Source organism: Vanessa tameamea, chromosome 28, assembly GCF_037043105.1.
Source record: "Vanessa tameamea isolate UH-Manoa-2023 chromosome 28, ilVanTame1 primary haplotype, whole genome shotgun sequence".
NCBI lineage: Eukaryota > Metazoa > Arthropoda > Insecta > Lepidoptera > Nymphalidae > Vanessa > Vanessa tameamea.
Window position 1 is genome coordinate 4579686 of NC_087336.1, and position 18175 is coordinate 4597860.

Below are 18175 nucleotides of genomic sequence, written 5' to 3' on the forward strand. Positions count from 1 at the left end.
ATAATATCTTAGTTTCCAAGGTTGGTGACGCCTTGGCGATGTAAGTAATGGGTAGGATTTCTTATAGTACCCATGTCTATGGGTAGAGGTGTCCGCTTACCATTAGGGGAATCATTTGATAGTCCTCGTACTTCTGTATTTAAGGAGATGGTTAAGAGTTTAGCTCCCAAAAATGCAGCTCACCTTACAATGTTTCATCTAATTACGAGATGAATTATAATCTCAAATTTAGATAGTAAAAATTCAATGGTTCTGCCGTGATTAGAACTAGAGACATTCCGTTAAGATTCATGCGTTCCAACTGTCCCACGGCACATAATATGTAGATGTGACTTGTTTCAACTCGAAGTAGAAACTTAGAAAAAAAAAAAAACGAATAAACAAGTCGATAAGTGCAACATAATACGTTAGAAAGCATTACCACAGTGAACAATCTAGCGTTTCATTACAGCTGTATCTCGGAAACTTTCGTTATTGAAAGTATCATATTTCCCACACTCTGTCATTATAGTGATCTCTGGTTTCTTTTCACATTTAAATGTCAACCGACCAAGTTTCCTGCTGATCCTTCCCTGGGAAAACTTTTTGCTTCAATCGTAGTGATTGTTTACGTTTTGTTTGTTAGGCATTCACGCAAAAACTTCTGGACGGATTTGAATGAAATCATACATATATTTTTAATATTATTTTATTTAACTCGTAAATCAAATCTTACTTCTGATTTTTGAAATAGTTTCATCGTAGGATTCACATGGATATACATCAAATTCAAGGCAGACGCGAAACAAAATAGAGATCTAACAGTTCTTCCTTGCAAAGGCATAGACTCGTTGCTACATTGGTGAAACGAAAAAGTTTAGTTTAAAATAGTTTTTATGTTGCATCGCGTTGATAAATGCGACGAGTAGGTGTCTGAATTATCGATCGTCATAGATAGACATTTAGTTAGATAGCTTTATTATACTGTACAGAGATAAGCTCCTTCGTCTATCGTTTCGTCCTAATCCATACATAAGGTCAGCGCATTATATGTGACTGCCAGTAAAAAGATTTGGAAAAATGATGCAGCTGATTAGACAGTCAATGAGGACCAAGAAAGGCATCAGGTGTCTGCACGATGGAGCCAGATCTCCGACTACAAGGAAATGCTTGGTTTACCAAAATCAAACGAGTAGTTGAAGCTCTAAATGCAGGCGATGGAGAAGTAAATATAGAAGTAACTGCATTTAGGCCTATATATATTTCCGACCAATAGTATTATCGTACGAATATATATTTGTTTGTTTCACTGGAACCAACGAGCAGATATTGACTTTTTTTTTTTTATGTTACAGGGGACAAACGAGTAGGAGGCTCACCTGATGGAAAGTGATTACCACCGCCCATGGACATCTGCAACACCGGGGGGCTGTCTTTAAAAATATATCAAATGTTAGTGTCAAATGTTCCTACTCCCCCATGGACTGCAGCCTGATGTTAAATAGCCTATACATCAAGAACTGGGCTATGGAAGTTTCAGAGATAAGGTCGTTCAAACAAACTCTTCGTCAAACATTTATCAGTACTATAGATAAACTGTTAACCGTGTTAAAAGTCAACACTAAACTACTCGTAATTTTAATTAAAATTAATTGTTCTAATGTACGTTATATACAATAAAAACCGAGGAACAAGTAATACTGATTCAACTCAATGGGTCAGTTTAGTTAACGTTGAATACACAATACATTCTATATTATTCAAAAATATTACTGTAATACATCAAATGATATAAACAAGGAAATCAAACAACAAGTTATACTGAAAATAGACCGAAATTAAATAACAGTAAAGGTCTTCTTGTTAAAACGGCAAACTTTGACAGAAGAGCGAATTTCGAAATCACTATAAACTATCACGACATGTTAAAAAATGATTTGCGACATGATATATTAATCAGAACATTATACACTCATCAAAATAGAATATCCGCTTTACGTTGCATTTCAACATTTCACAAGTGAGATACGAGGTGTTTTCTTACAGAATAGTACTGCTGTTATCCTATATTAATCAACGTATAGAGTATCGGTAATTAAGCTTATTCGCGTTAGCAGTGTTTAGTTATCGTGGGGGCCTTGAAGAGCCCACGCTTCTACAAATTTGGGCTTAGATAAATTATGGTTTACTAGTATTTTGTCTCTTTATAAAGTTTATTTGGGGACCGTACCCTCCCAAATGTAATTGAATTTTTCGCGACCAACTCACGTCAGTGAGGTCATATGAGCCCTCGGGTATTCCAACGCCCAATTTCCCCTCATATTATTATTAGATATATTTTTTGTTATTATTGCAAGCAAATAAAACTGATTTCTAAAAAACTTCAATAAATGTTGAGGGCAATCATGTATTTTCAAATGATTTTTTCTTATTCGAAAACAATAAAAAAATTATTCGAAGTGGGTTAAACTCTAAAAAACTGATAATTTTTAATAAAAGTTTGCTATTATTTTCTATCGTACAGAATTCCTTCAATCGTTTATTGATTTTCTAATAAAACCTCACGAATCCTCATTAAAATATTTTTTTGTCATAAGTATTTAAGCTATTGTTAAAATGCCATTAAAAAATAAGTTTCGACGAACGCGGTTGCGAATTTCCACGACCATTTCACCTCAATTAAAATCCTCTACGAATTCTATTCTATAAGAAAAGTCTTATTTAATTTTTAAATATGTAATTACTGACTCAACGGTTTTAAGATGAGTTATTATAGATCAGATAGTGTAATCATATTTTCAACAAGATAACTCGCTGTTTATTGTATCTTCTTAAGGATCAATTTGCTTTTTCTACTCGTAACAGCAGATCTTCCGCTTCCTACCACAATACAAAAAAATAATTGATAAGAAGAAATCTCTCTTATCAACATCACGTCATCATTGAACAGTTTTCATTGTATATTAGATAATAAAAGATGCCTTAGTGTTATATAATTAATATCCATTTTAGCATATTTATCTATTCTAGTAAATCTTAAACCATTCCCAAAAAAAAAAGCAATCAAGAAAAAAACAATCTCTTTGTAGATCTATGCATAAATGATTTAACAAAAACAAACATTAAGATTTGAACCGTATTCGTATTGTAATTAAAATTCAATTTGCAATAAATAAAAAACCCGACCCACTTAGTTTTTACCGCTTAGTCATTAGTTTGAAGAAAATATTTCAAATGCAATTCAAAACAGCTTTACGACTAAAATATAAATCAAATACTCACACATGTCATTCATTTTGATTTCAAATTTAAAAAAAAAAAAACTTTAAATCATTTTAAAAACTTGAACTCAGTTCAGTAATTAAACAAGATTTTCATTAGGAAAACACAAACTATAACTTTAATTAATAAAAATAATAATAAGACTATCACTGAAAACAGATTAGCACAGAATAGACACAAAACACTAATTTAATGTATGTAAAAGCACTATGACCCTAGAATAAGCCCCAGCGGGACACCAAACAATTTCACTTGTTAAATATTCTTTTAAACTCGCGCGCACGTCCTGTTACGTGTAGGCGGCACAACAGTATGACGTGGTCTCTGTACGATTGGAATTAACCAAATATCGCTCTCACAAATTGAATCTATCGAACGAATGAAGTTACACAAAGTCCAACGCCTGTCTAAAATCACCGTTCTACGGTCGTTATAGTTTACAACGGCAATGTATGCGTCGTTTGTGAATTTTTCTTCGTTTGATGGGCTGACTTATAGGGAAGTGAAAGAGGGGGACATAGCCCAGACGCACTGACTGTTTTTTTATTACTGTTGGCACGTGCTTTAGTTTTCTATGTGATGATTTTACTTTGCCAGATGCTTTCGTTTTGTTAGTATTCACACAATTACTATATTTCTTTTAACGATGCGATTTTATTGTTTTTTTTTTTAACGTACGACTCATTTAATGTTTTCCACGCCTTTTCAATGTTTAAAGCTCGATTGCCAGGATGCTGTTGAATGAATCATATAATAAATTGCCTGGCATTTAATTCTTGTATGTTAATTAATATGTTATCCATAGTTATTTGACTTTAAGTACACTACAATCATTTTAACCTTTCATGTAAAAATCCTTCGAATGCTCTGTTACGTTTTCACGATTAAACCTATATGGAGATCACTTGAACCGTGGTAAGCAGGACCGGATCTACCATATGGCTTTTTGGGCTTCAGCCCAGGGCCCCGTGGATTCAAGGGGGCCCCAGCTAAGCTCGAATTAATCAAACCCATTTAATTCAAGTCTACATTCAGATATGTCTTAGATGGGCCCCTAAGTAGTGTTAGCCCAGGGCTTCCTAAGCTTACGTTCCAGCGCTGGTGGTAAGGGCTAAATAAGTAGTAACTTCAGTAAGAGTTAATTTGTTCTTAAAATGGCCAGGAGTTATAAGAGGCAAGATGATACAATGGATGCAACAGATGATAGAACAAGTGGATGAAGATCTTGACGTTGATCTTACCTATAAGAGATCTAAAGAGCACTGGGTTTAAGAGTATGCTCTGCCGTCTTCACATACATTGTTCTTGTTAGTTCTAGATAACTAGAAGTATCGTTAACCCACAAGAAATATAATATCGGTTTGAGGTTTTCAATACGCGGACATATATAGGCTATATAAAGTAAAAATTATATATCGTATTTGTGTTATTGTTGTATAACGTTTAAGATATTCAAATACTATACAAAAAAATCTGCTAACATTTCTCACCAACTTCTTTTCAAACATTACGTATGATGATTTTTTTTATAGTATAAGTAGACGGACAGACACCTGATCGTGAGAGGTCATTACCGCCAAGAGAAATTAGCGTTTTAAGGACCTTACAGCGTCAATGCGCCACTAACTTGAGATGTTATGACTCTTATGTCTGTTCCTCTGGCTCACTCACCGCTCATACTACAAAACAACAATAAGTATTGCTGTGTGGCGGTATATCTAATCAGTGAGTGGTACATAGTAAAATAATATCTCAAACCGTATAACATAACATCTCTTAAATCTATAATGAATCGAATTACGGAAATGTCGATCTGAGTTTTTGCGTAACTTTCGAAAAAAAACAAAACCAACATTAATAAATATATAAGTAATATAAGCATGATATAATATTTGAATTCAATGACAGTAGTCGATAAAAGGATATTTATATCAAAGATAAAAAAAAAAAAACAAGATTACCTATATTGTAATCGGCTTATGTTAACACTTGAACGACATCGATAATATTATGTCATAAATAAACACTCTATTTATATCTAAGCTTTGTATAATATATATATATATATATATATATATATATATTGACAAGAGTACCGGACCGTAAATGGCACACTGCTGGGCTAAGGTCGTTCCCTTTTGAAGAGAAGGTTTCGAGCTGATGCCATTACACCGGTGATATTCAAAATATACTTTATTCAACATTCAACAAACTATATTAAGTGAAGCTACCACCGGTTCGAAATGTAGATTTTACCGAGAAGAACCAGCAAGAAGCTCAGTAGTTACTCTTTTTCAACATCTAAAAATACAGTCATGTTAGTTCAATTATATATGTATGTGATATATCCGAGATGGCCCAGTGGTTAGAACGCGTGCATCTTAACCGATGATTTCGGGTTCAAACCCAGGCAGGCACCACTGAATTTTCATGTGCTTAATTTGTGTTTATAATTCATCTCGTGCTCGGCGGTGAAGGAAAACATCGTGAGGAAACCTGCATGTGTCTAATTTCAACGAAATTCTGCCACATGTGTATTCCGCCAACCCGCATTGGAGCAGCGTGGTGGAATATGCTCCAAACCTTCTCCTCAAAGGGAGAGGAGGCCTTTAGCCCAGCAGTGGGAAATTTACAGGCTGCTAATGCTAAATGCTAATGCTAAATATCCTGCATGGAAGTCAACAATCATTCTCCGTGGACGAATACACATGTGGCAGAATTTCATTGAAATTAGACACATGCAAGTCCTCGCGACTTCTTCCCGTGATAAATTATAAACATAAATTATCGCAATCGTTCGAAGCATCGTTCTAACTACTGGGCCATCTCGACTATTGAAAACAGTAAGACTGCCAAATTAACCACCTAATGGTAAATCACCGTTGCCTTTAGACATTGTTTATTGTCAAATATTGTCCATCCTCTACATTGTAAATCGTCAAATACAGCTACTTAGCTACATATATTAATATTACAAATGCGAAAGTAACTCTGTCTGTCTGTTGCTCTTTCATGACCAAGCCACTGAACCGAATTTGATGAGATTTTTTATGGAGCAAGCTTGAACTCCAAGCAAGGACATGGGGTACCTTCTAAACCGTAAAACGCGAGAGATGCCGCAAGCGACAACTAGTTGTATCATAAGTCAGACAATACTCTCTTATTCTATTGCATGTCAATACACTGACAATAGAAGCACTAAAATAAATGTATAAGCAAACTCAGCTTAACAATGCATATGTAAATATTTGTTATATTTAATGAACGCATTGATTAGCGGAGTGTAATAGCCTTTACACAAATGGTTATCCGTTAGTGTGTCTGTTTGTGATGCAACTTCTAAACGACTAATGACGTCATACTGGCAATATATTTTTGTTTCATTTAGAGGACGGCGTGTAAGCTGTTTGGATCCGATGTGTGTACTTAAGTCAACAAATATCATATTTATGGACTATATCGACTCACATTCACAGTATTGGTTTAATGCCAAAAAACAATTGACAAAAAAGACAAAAATGGGTGGTATTTGTCCAACACAAAACTAATAATTTCTAACTATATTCAATATTATATATATATATATATATACTTTAATTAAATAATTAATTGTAGCAATATCTAAATATGAATTTACTTCGTGGTTTATTGACGTGTTCCAGTATAACTACAGGCACAGGGGACATAACATCTTAGTTCCCAAGGTTGGTAACGCAAATTCTTAATTACTTACAGAGCCATTGTCTGACGGCGGTGTTGATCACTCTACCTTCATTTTAGGGTAATAAAATGCAAACTCCAGAAAATTAAAAGTCATAAACAAAACTCCTATGGCATAAATTAAAATATCAATTTCATTTATAGCAACGAGCCCTTGGCTTCAATTAGGGTTACCAGGCTTTAAAACAATAAGCCGGACAGACCGGCAAGTTTAGCTTGACAATTGTATATTTAATTATTGACAATGTGAAACCTTTGTGGTTATTATGTTAATTTATCAGCAAATAAAAAAATAATTTTCCTTCAAAATTCAATTAACATTTCAAATGTTTCAAATTATATTATACCACGAACATTTTATGTATAATGTTTATTTAAATGTGTAAAGATTAACGAAGGCGGATACCGTTTAATTTTCCCGGACACGCACCAAAAAAGCCTATGTCCGGCTTCAACCGGTCGCCTGGTAACCCTAGTTACAACGGAGATAATCGCGTTTTGAATGACCGGATGCATTACAATAGTCAATTACACGCTTATGTCATAGACATTGTTTCATTTCTAATCTAATACATCTTCCGAATGGTGGCGGGAAACCGGGGACCAGGGTTAGAACATGCCACAGACCTACTGTCGGTTAGAACTGACAATTATGTAAATTAAACAAATTTTTAGTAAAGCCACGTAAAAGTAACTTGTCTTGCTGCTGCTTATGTAGTATGGAACATTTTCATCCAACAAATACACTTCATCCCGTTCACATCACCGGCGAGCACGAGATAATAACTATTAAACTCATGAAAATTCAGAGTTCCACCCACTCAGCTGAGTTTGAGCCTGAGATCTTTGAACTCAGACTAACCTTTGAGTGAGAGTAACAATTTAGCTTTATTAATGGACAGGATGAAATGCATTTTTGTATTTATAAATAGCATTGAGCGTGACTTCGCTTGTTTCCTTTTGGTACTATTTATTTAATATTAATAAATTCTAGTATTCGAGTCTGAGGACTTGAAATTAAAATATTATCGATGAACATTTTTGTTGATGTAATACGCAAGTAGAAGTACAAATGAGCCACGTGATGGTGATTGGTCACCAACGCCCATTTCCATTGGTGTTGTAAGAAATATCGACCATTCCCTACATCGCCAATGCGCCACCAACCTTGGTGACTAAGATGTTTTGTCGTTTGTCTGTAGAGATATTAGCACACTCATCATTCAAACCAGAACATAACAATACAAAGTATAGCTGTTTGGCGCTAAAATATCTGATGGTTGGCAATTTGCACAAAGCTGTAACACCAACCATACATAGACTTAGTATATGTATATATATTATATAACATACGTTCTAGTTTTTCTTTACATAATATTAAATACTCACTAATATATAGACTGGCACGTCTAATCAAATAAACAGTTAAGCCAATTAAAGAATTAGGCTGGATTTGTTTGGACGTCTGAGAATAAAAGCGGCCATTTTGTATTTCAACCGAAGCGTCACGAAAAAAATGTGTGATATTAATTGTATTATTTGAGAGGAAATCTATACCAACAAATGGGATGACGTTTCTTTAACGCCCAATTGGAAAAACTAAACCACTATAGATTAAACTTAAAGCAAAATATGCAGCGCCTTTCAGAGAAGGTTAAATATATAATATGATTATATACGTAAGTAGTTACGCTTTGTAGTTCCACTCGCTTTATATCTAGACTACTGACGTGACTACCGGGATTTTTGTATTATAAATAAATAAAAATAAACAACATTTGACAGCAAATTGACGCGATATAATTGGAGCTTGATTAATCTATGATTTTCACTGTGAATTTGCAAAAAATTGCGTTTTGAACGTCGACGAAACTGTCATCGGAATTTCAGAAGTAAAATTAAAGTGGAAATACGTAGTTAAGTGTAATAGTGTTGTATTATAAATAAAGATATAAACATAACATAACATAAGCAGCCTGTAAATTTCCCACTGCTGGGCTAAGGCCTCCTCTCCATTTGAGGAGATATATTAATCATAAACTCTTAGTAGTGCACAATATAGCTGAGTCGTATGAAATACGTTAAGCCAAGGTTCGTTTACCGTTATTCCTACTTCGATTGGAATAGGCTATCGATAATTCAAGCTTATTAAACTGCTTCTATTGACTGGTGAAAAAGTCGTCTAATCAGCCGGATATTACCCCATTTCTGATCTATCCCAAAGCCCCCTACTTTCCGAAAGCGTAGTACATAAAGTTGTTTTGAAAACTGTTTTGTAGTTACTGTCATTGCGCGTTCATACTCAACTCAACCCTTCAGTTTTATAATATTAATATATAAACATATACTAACATACAATAACCAAATAACTAAAAAATAAGTCTCTGGCACATCTAGTGTATAAATATAAACTGGTCACACCGTATCATGTATACCAAAGGAAATTATGTGGATGGTATTTAGAAAGTCCGACAGAAAGTTCTAGAATTAATTAAATATCAACAAATCGACTATGTCACTGTCACTGCAATCATTTTCTACACAAAATGTAAGCAAAAATATTAAATAAACGAATAATGATTTCTTATTGGCATCACTAAAAGATATTATTTGAAGTCAAAACCATATTTATTCCTGAAATGATATGAATCATCACCTTACTGAGTTGAAATCAATGTTAAACTACCATCCATTCGGAAAGTAGATTCTAAGGAGAAGAATTGAGAAGCTACTCTTTACAACCATTTTAATCACAGAGTATGTCAATAACGTACAATTAACTCCTGCCTGGAAATCAATAAATACCAAGTCCACGTTTTTTTATCTTGTATTTATTAATATGCTTTATTAATAATTTTTTTGATACATAATTTATTATTTTTAATAGGCCTATTTAAAAATAACGATGGCGTCTTATTAATATTTTGTCGTCTCTGAACACTACCAGTTCCCCGGATTCGCTTATTATAAACTGATAGATTGGGTAGCCGGTGAAGAGGAAACCGACGCGAATAATCTTGCATTGGCATGTATGTATTAAACCTATTTGTGAGACATTCAAAGAGCGAATTTAAGTTTTGTTCGAATACGAATTTGGACCAACGTACTTTGTTGTCATTTTATTTCGGTTTTTTTAAATAAGTTCCTAATTGTTATACATTTTTGGAGAGCTGATAAAACGGTTATGTTTTTTAAATAAATTGCAGGACAAGTTACATAAAGATTTTTTTAGTTTGTAAGGCATTTTTTTGGAAAAAAAATTAAAATAATGTCGTTTTCCGTCTCGCATTCTTAAATTTGGACAGATAATTATTGTTTTAATATTGGTAAATAACCATTGTTTATTCGTTTTTATAAATCAGAAGAAAGAAATAGATTTTAACTGATACTTTTTTTTAAATCAATTTTGAAGTTGCAATTTTAACTTATTTTGAGATAATCTAAAAAACGTGATAACTCAAAAATGGTTCACTTTTGCATCATGCATATGGCGGTTAAAATTATCGCAAATAATTACCTCCTAACGGGAAAGCGTCGAATTACCAATAACCCTGTATATGTATTCAGCATAAGTATTTGTATGTAAGTTTAAGCCTGTACCGCCTAAACAAATGTTTTTAAAAAAATCTCTCTCAGATTGGGTTGTCTGGAAGAGATGGCTAATCAGCCATAAGTCCGTCCGTTGTACAACGCATCAAGTAATAATTGTTTACATTTTAGTGTTGAGTATTATTTCTATTTTTTTTTGTATTTGGTCCTATCAATTTTTTTTTTTTTTTACGTTTGTGGTGTACAATAAAGTATATTAAGAATTATTAACTTTGTGAAATTCGGAAACTAGATATTATTATTTACACCTTTTGTTTTTACAATGACTGTCGCTGTTTTTTAAAAAAGTTTTAATCTACTGTTATAAACGTATTGTAGAAGCAATTGTAAGTTTACCCACTTCATTAAAAACATCCCGAAATGAGTCTCAAGTTCCAAGATTTTGAATAGATCGGACAGCTCTTTTTGGCAGTATGAAAACAGATTCAGTATACGTAGCGTCACCCCAAAGCAAAACGCCGTGTGACATAATGCTATGAAAATGACCAAAGTATACTAACCGAGCAGTATCAACATCAGTCAGTCTAACATTTCTAAGCCGCGTATGCTGCGGAGCTGCCTCCCCACAAGGGACGTTAAATGTAGATTCCACTGAAGCTTTTCAATCTAAATTAATTCCTAGAAATTCTGTAGCATCTGTTACATTTAGATCACAATTGTTTAAAGTTGGCTTTAAATTTTGCTTACATTAGATAAGGCAAACAGTATACATTTTTTTTTCTGTAATTGGGTGGCGGTCCAGCAAATGGGCTACCTGATGTCAAATGGTCACCGTCACCCGTAGACATGGGCTATGTTAGAAATATTAACCATCCCTTACTTCACCAAGCTGATGATAATATATTAGCTTCCAAGGTTGGTGGTGCATTGGTGTGATGTATTGCTTAATATTTCATACAATGTCAATGTCTACGGGCGGTTATGACCACTTACCATCAAAGGTTCCATATACTCGTCCGCCTTCATTTTAAATAAAAAAATACATGTAATATAAATGTATGTACACGCTTTTGGGACATGCGTTGTGAGAGCAAGCTGAGGATTTTTTTTATTACAATCAAAATGGCGTTCCAACTTAGAGACTAGTTGTCGCCCGTGGCTTCGCTCGCGTTTTAGCTGTTAGGCATAAATTTTAGCCAATGTCCTTTCTTGGTGTTCAAGCTTTTTGATAAAATTTTATCAAATCAGGTGCATTGGTTTGGTCGTGAGACAGCAACAGACAGACACAGTTACTTTCGCATTTATAACATTAGTATAGACTAGCTGTGCCTGCGACTTCGTGCGCGTTTGAATTTAATAAAAAAGCGTGACTTTATTATTATTTTACATATAATTCTAAAATAAAAGTAGCCTAATTTACTCCTTATTATATCAGCTATCTGCAAGTGAAAGTCCCGTCAAAATCGGTCCAGCCGTTCCAGAGATTAGCCGGAACAGACAGACAGACAGACAGACAAAAATTGTAAAAAATGTTATTTAGGTATATGTACCGTGTACACATACATATGCATTTAGTAAAACGCGGTTATTTTAATATTACAAACAGACACTCCGATTTTATTATATGTTTAGATGACAAGTTTAGAACCACCATCCAGACCAGCTGATAAATCCAAAATCTACTAAGACTAAAAACACCAAGGGAGGCGAACTCAACAAAGACAAATTCCGAGTCGATGTAGACGTCGTCGAGAGTTCCATATGAACTTTTTATCACCAATTTGCAATTCATAAATTTGGATTGTGATGTTGCCTAATCTGATATTATATCACAAGCCAATTTATTAATAAAATACAAAAACCGCCAACCACACACAAAAAAAAAAAAAATACGCCTGTTTAATAATTATAAAACAATATTTTATATTAGTCACTCTCATTTATTATGTAGATTAAAAAAAAAAAATCATGCATTATCTGTTATTTCGTGTTAATGTCATTGTCAGATTATTATTATTTTTTATTTTCACTTGCATAAATACCTTCTTATCCAGCGAAAGAATCTATTCGCGCCCTTTTTTCCGTTGGGTATTTTCTTCTTCCCCATTATTTTTAAACATAAAAACTTTTCACTTAAAATCTATATAATTGTCTATGTCCGCAGTTTGAACATGGAACACGAAACGTTTGCCACTCAACTCATCACTTAGTTCTTTATTTATACATGAAACAGCACTAGTTTAAATTTGGAACGCTCTGGCCGACACAGGACTCTATGCTTGGGCTCTATAAAACATTTTTAATGTAAACTTATTTCGTACGTTTAAAAATACGCTCTACTAGATCAACACAAAAATATAATTACATAAAATTAAATAATAAAATTTAATTTAATTTGTTAATCACAAGACAAAACACGCTAAAACAGGATATATTTATAATATCTTCGAAAAAGGTAACGATATTTACCGGAAAAAATGTTGCCACACAAAAAAAAACAATATTTAAAATCGTTATTTTATAACAGTAATGCGCGTTAGGGAGCGCACGCGCCGATACTGGCGCGTGGCCACGTTCAAATTTAGAAGCTTAAAAAAAAACCACTGCATCGCGAGAATGCAGCGGGCGTTCGTTTTATTTTCGTTGTCCGTCTGCGAGTGCGTGATTATTTATGGTGTGACATTTATTTTGTTTTTACTCTATATTTGTATTACAAAAAAAAAACATAAAAATAATAATATAATATTTTAAATACCTATTTCGTATTTTATACGTCTTTCATTTAATATGCTTGAATTGAACCTTTAATACGCCTCCACTAAGCTGATGACGAGGGAAACGTCGACTACCAAGAAGATTACAGATAATCTTACAATGGCGATCCTCAATAGATATTCGATAATGGACATTCAGGCCGAATACCACCCAGATAAACCTAGGAATCCAGAATTCCACTAAGATCAATTGCACAAGAAATTTACAAAAAGCTAATTGTAATCTTGAAATTTTGATTGTGATTGAAAATATATAAAACTATAAAAATATATATATAAACTCAAAATAATAGAAAGAATTGACTTTACACAAACCTTAAAGAATCCTTATTCCATGAAAAATATATATACGTCCCAAAGTTCCCCCAAAAGGCGCATTCGTCTGTATTGTAACAGTACAGACGCAAACATTACATTACATTAAGAACTGAACATTACTGTGCTCAAAAAATAATACAATTTATCCGACATTGTAAAAACATCTGTTTCGACAGGCGAGTGCAGCTGGTGAGGGCGCTCTAAGATAATTGGATTAAACCCACCCAGCAGGTGTGCACAAAATCCAATATCAATGATATGAGAGAAGAAAATTAATGTACTATATAGCATAAAGTAACTGTCATAGAACTAATTATAGTAAATTGATTAACAAAGTTATACATGATATTACATAGAGGACTATTCTGACTTCAAGGACAAATCGTAAATATTTAAACTAACGAATCTTGATCAAAATCATTATTGGAACTTTTAATTATTTTGGAATGCAAGTTATTTTACGAGGCTTACAGTGGAGTCAACTGGCAGAAACGTAAGGAATAGGTGTTATGCCCCCTTCAGGGGACCTTTTTGTAATTGTTTTAATTCACACGGAATTTTTAATAACAATTATATTTCTTTCATTTAATTATTCTCAAACGTTGTTAATTTTTTACCAACCCGCATTGGAGCAGCGTGGTGGAATATGTTAAGAAGGTTCGCTTCTTCTCAAGGGGGGAGGAGGCCTTAGCCCAGCAGTGGGAAATTTAAAGGCTGGTAATGTTGTGATGTTGTTGTTAATTTATTTCTTTGTGTCTGTTATTTAGTAAATAATATATAGAGAAATCAATTTCGTTCCAAACGGGTCTACTAAGACACTTTTTTTTTGTATGAGGTTCGTACATTTATCTTCAACAATTATTAACATCTTTTTTTATTGTTAAACGACTAGAGAAAAACGAACTGAACTGTTTTGTCTTTCCCTATTTTGCAAATGTTTGTTGTTTTGAAAACAAACCGCACTAAATAAATTCCATTGGCAGAATATTTTGTGCAAAATAAACGTAAGTCAAAAAAACAAAAAACTGTGCTCAAATTTATCCCAGATAATGTTCGAAATAAAAAGATATATAAAATGTTATGCATTAAAAATCGAATTAAATATATTTTTTTTAAAATAGATACGCAGATGCATAATAAAATCAAAAGGGCTCATGCCTTAGCTATAACATAAATAAACGAAGGGATTTGTGTCTGAGTCAACCAATCTATATTCGTTACGGAGCTACGGTTACTATCGAAGTGTTAATGTGATAAACTACTGTCAGAAATGAAATCTTTTTTTTTAACCATCTGATGGATAGTGGTCACCACCGCCCTTAGACATTGGCGCTGTAAGAAATATTATCAACTATTAATATCATGTCCTTTGTGCCTGTAGTTATACAATTCACTCACCCACTTAGTATTAACTGAGTATTGCTGTTGAGCAGTAGAATATCTGGTGGGTGGGTGGTACCTACCCAGATGGGCTTGCATATAGAGTTATAATCAATTATGATATCGAAGCATTTTTTAAAAGCTTGATTGCTTCTTACTTACGTATATCTAATCAGTCACGAAGGCGCGCCCCTCCACGTTAAATTCTTAACGGCGTGCATAAGTGTGAGTAAGTGACGCTTGTGATTACAAGATGTCTTAGTGTGCGTGACGAAGAGTAAGGACAGCAAAAAAACATCAAATTAGAATATATTTGTTAAGTAAATTTATTGGAACGCCGATAACAATTAAAGTGGAGGGGAGTCTTCGTACATCAATCGCTTCGTAGATCAATATTATATAAAATAATTATAATTATATTATTATAATAATCGAATCTACGGCAACAAACTCGGTAGTTACTCTTCTCGACAATTTTAATTACATATAATTACAAGTTTCAATGTCATCGGAAAACGGACGAAGTCCATTAATCTTAAACGTTAATATCTATTTTACATATAATCTCTATTAATTTTATAAATAAGAATGTTACTCTGTCTGTCTGTTGCTCTTTCACGGCCAAACCACTGCGCCGAATTTGATGAAATTTGCTATGAAGCAAGTTTGAACACCGGGGAAGACCAACGACGACCAACCCATAAAACGCAAGCGAAATCACGGACGGGAACTAATGTATAATTATATGTATATATATGTGGATTTATTATCAAACGAATATTCAATTTACGGAAATGTTTGCATTCCCAAAAATTTTACGTCATAAATGTTATGACGTAGCAAGCGATCGCTTGGCAAGTTACCAATAACAGTACGATCGTTTGTTCGAATCATAGATATATTATAAGACGGTCGGCGCGATTCGCATTCCCCGTCGCATGTATGAAAAATATCATTTTTATTATTTACTAAAGGCGCCTCTCAGTCTATATTGTCGTGGCGATAGTTTGATATTAAAAGTTTATTTAAATCAACGCTATCTATCAAACAGATATAAAGTAAAATAAAGCAAGGTTTGGAGCTTATTCCAATGCTGCTTCAATGCGGATGGGTGGATACACATGTGGCAGAATTTCATTGAAATAAGACACATGCAAGTTTCTACAAGATGTTTTTCGTCACGAAAGACGGGATGAATTTTAAGCACAAATTAAGCACATTCATTTTTAGTGATGTTTGCTTACGATTTGAAGTTGCAACTATCGGTTAAGATGCATACATTTTTATACTTTTGTACTAATATTAATTTTTGTATAAAAGATTAATTATTATCCTTTTTACAGACCGCACAGACCATGCTGCATCTATGATGTAACAATCAAAATGCCTTGGCATATTGCCAGTGCGACATTTAATAGGAATGAGGAAACAAAATATAGGATCTTCATAATTAGGCTGAATTATAATCTGTGTTACATCTTAGTAAATTATTGCCGCCATTATAGTTCAAAAAGAGCGCGTAAATTTGACGTTTAGCTTTTAATATGTATAAATATAACTTGCAGTGTTGCCCGGCTGGAATTTGCTCTTATCCTCCAAACCACAACACCAATCAAATAAAAAAAAAAACAATATAAATATATATTAATTTAAACTAAAATAAAAGTTTTTGAAATGATTAGTGGTACAAATTTCTTTCGAAGAACCTCAGAACCAGCTCAACGATTTAGCTCAGATTATGTATGTAGATGAGATTTTGCGGTTTTTAACGCAATTTGAAGCTCGGTCACTCAGATACTTATGCTTTAAGCTTACAAATGTTTAGTCATCATACAATACCACTTAAAATGAAAATACACATTTTAAAACCATCCTGTCTTTCGACCAAAAATGACGAAACAAAAAAGGATTGTCTGTAATCTCTTTGATCTTGCATATCCTAATGAAAAACGAAACAAAACACTCCATATTCAAATGCTGTTCAAAACAAACACTGGTCAGAATTGGCCAATGTTGATACAACGAACTTTTTTTATTTCACATTGATTCATCCACAGGCACGTGCCGTGAAGGAAGTGCCCAAAAATAAAAATAAGGTAATCCCCAACTTAGCACCTCTTAAATTATTATTGTATCTAATTTAAATAAAACAGCTTGTATGATTTATAGTTTTTTAGAATGTAACAATTAATAAATTATTGTTCTTCTAGATAAATATTTTTGATTACTTTGATTTAAATTAAATTCGGGACAATTTAAGTTAAAAAATATTTGAATTCCTGGATTGTCAGATTGCTTGATATTTATGACAGACTTTTGGAACAGTTGTTTTTTTTTAAATTTAGTTACGAAGGCATTTGCCTTGGTCATTAGAAATAGTCACCTCTATCCAAAGATATTACTACAACGACAAAACGCCACCAATATATCACGTGAACCTGTTATTACACTGGTCCACTCATTCTCCAAACAAGAACACAACAAAGCGGTAGAATAATAATTATATGGGTTCTATTACCGAGCAGAGTTAACGGTTTTATATAAAATACGTAGTTGGACGGGAACTTGGGCCACCTCTTGGCGATTGGTCACCACGGCACATATACATTGGCGCTATAAGAAATATCAACCATATCTTACATGGCCATTGACCAGACTTGGTAACTAAACATCATGTCGCTTGTACCTGCACTTACACTGGCTAACTCATAATTCAAACCGCAACACAACAACAATAATAACTATCGGTGTTTGTCTCGTAAGCCCACTAAGCGTAATCAAAGCTCTACCAGCGGAAAATCACGTAAAAGAACTTAGCACCAGGGTATGAGAACTTCTTATCATATATTGTAATGCATTAGGTAGGTATTTGTAACTGTACCGTTGTTTTATCGACCACTATCTCGAGTCCCATGACAGGCTGTTATCACGTTAACGCGCCAACTGACGTTTCTTTCAGAACACTTACTCCGGGAACGTAAGGTTAATTATAGTATTCCGTGGAATATGTAGTATACTGTTAGTTTTTAGATGAAGCTAATTCGAAACTCCCCGATTAATTATTTTGTTACGTGACGTTTTAAAAGTTTGTCGATTCTTCTATTAATAAAATATTATATTTAGCTGTTAACGTCTGTATTCAGCCGGATATATTATACAAATCCGAGCTATCT

The 18175-nt window shown here is 33.6% G+C and overlaps 1 protein-coding gene across 2 annotated transcripts in view; it reads right to left on the bottom strand.

Annotated features, from left to right (window-relative positions):
• LOC113391858 (uncharacterized) overlaps positions 1–17938 on the bottom strand; it is a 47908-nt gene extending 29970 nt beyond the window's left edge. The window contains exons 1-2 of one of the 2 annotated variants that reach the window (XM_064219459.1): positions 17884–17938; positions 12573–12816 (exon numbers count right to left, since the gene is read on the bottom strand). In XM_064219459.1, the coding sequence (XP_064075529.1) occupies positions 12573–12637 (65 nt within the window). In that variant the 5' untranslated portion in view covers positions 12638–12816; positions 17884–17938. Of the gene's footprint in view, positions 1–12572; positions 12861–17883 lie in introns of those variants that run through there. The other variant, XM_026627968.2, reaches the window with a different exon arrangement.
• Between the last annotated feature and the right edge of the window lie 237 nt (positions 17939–18175).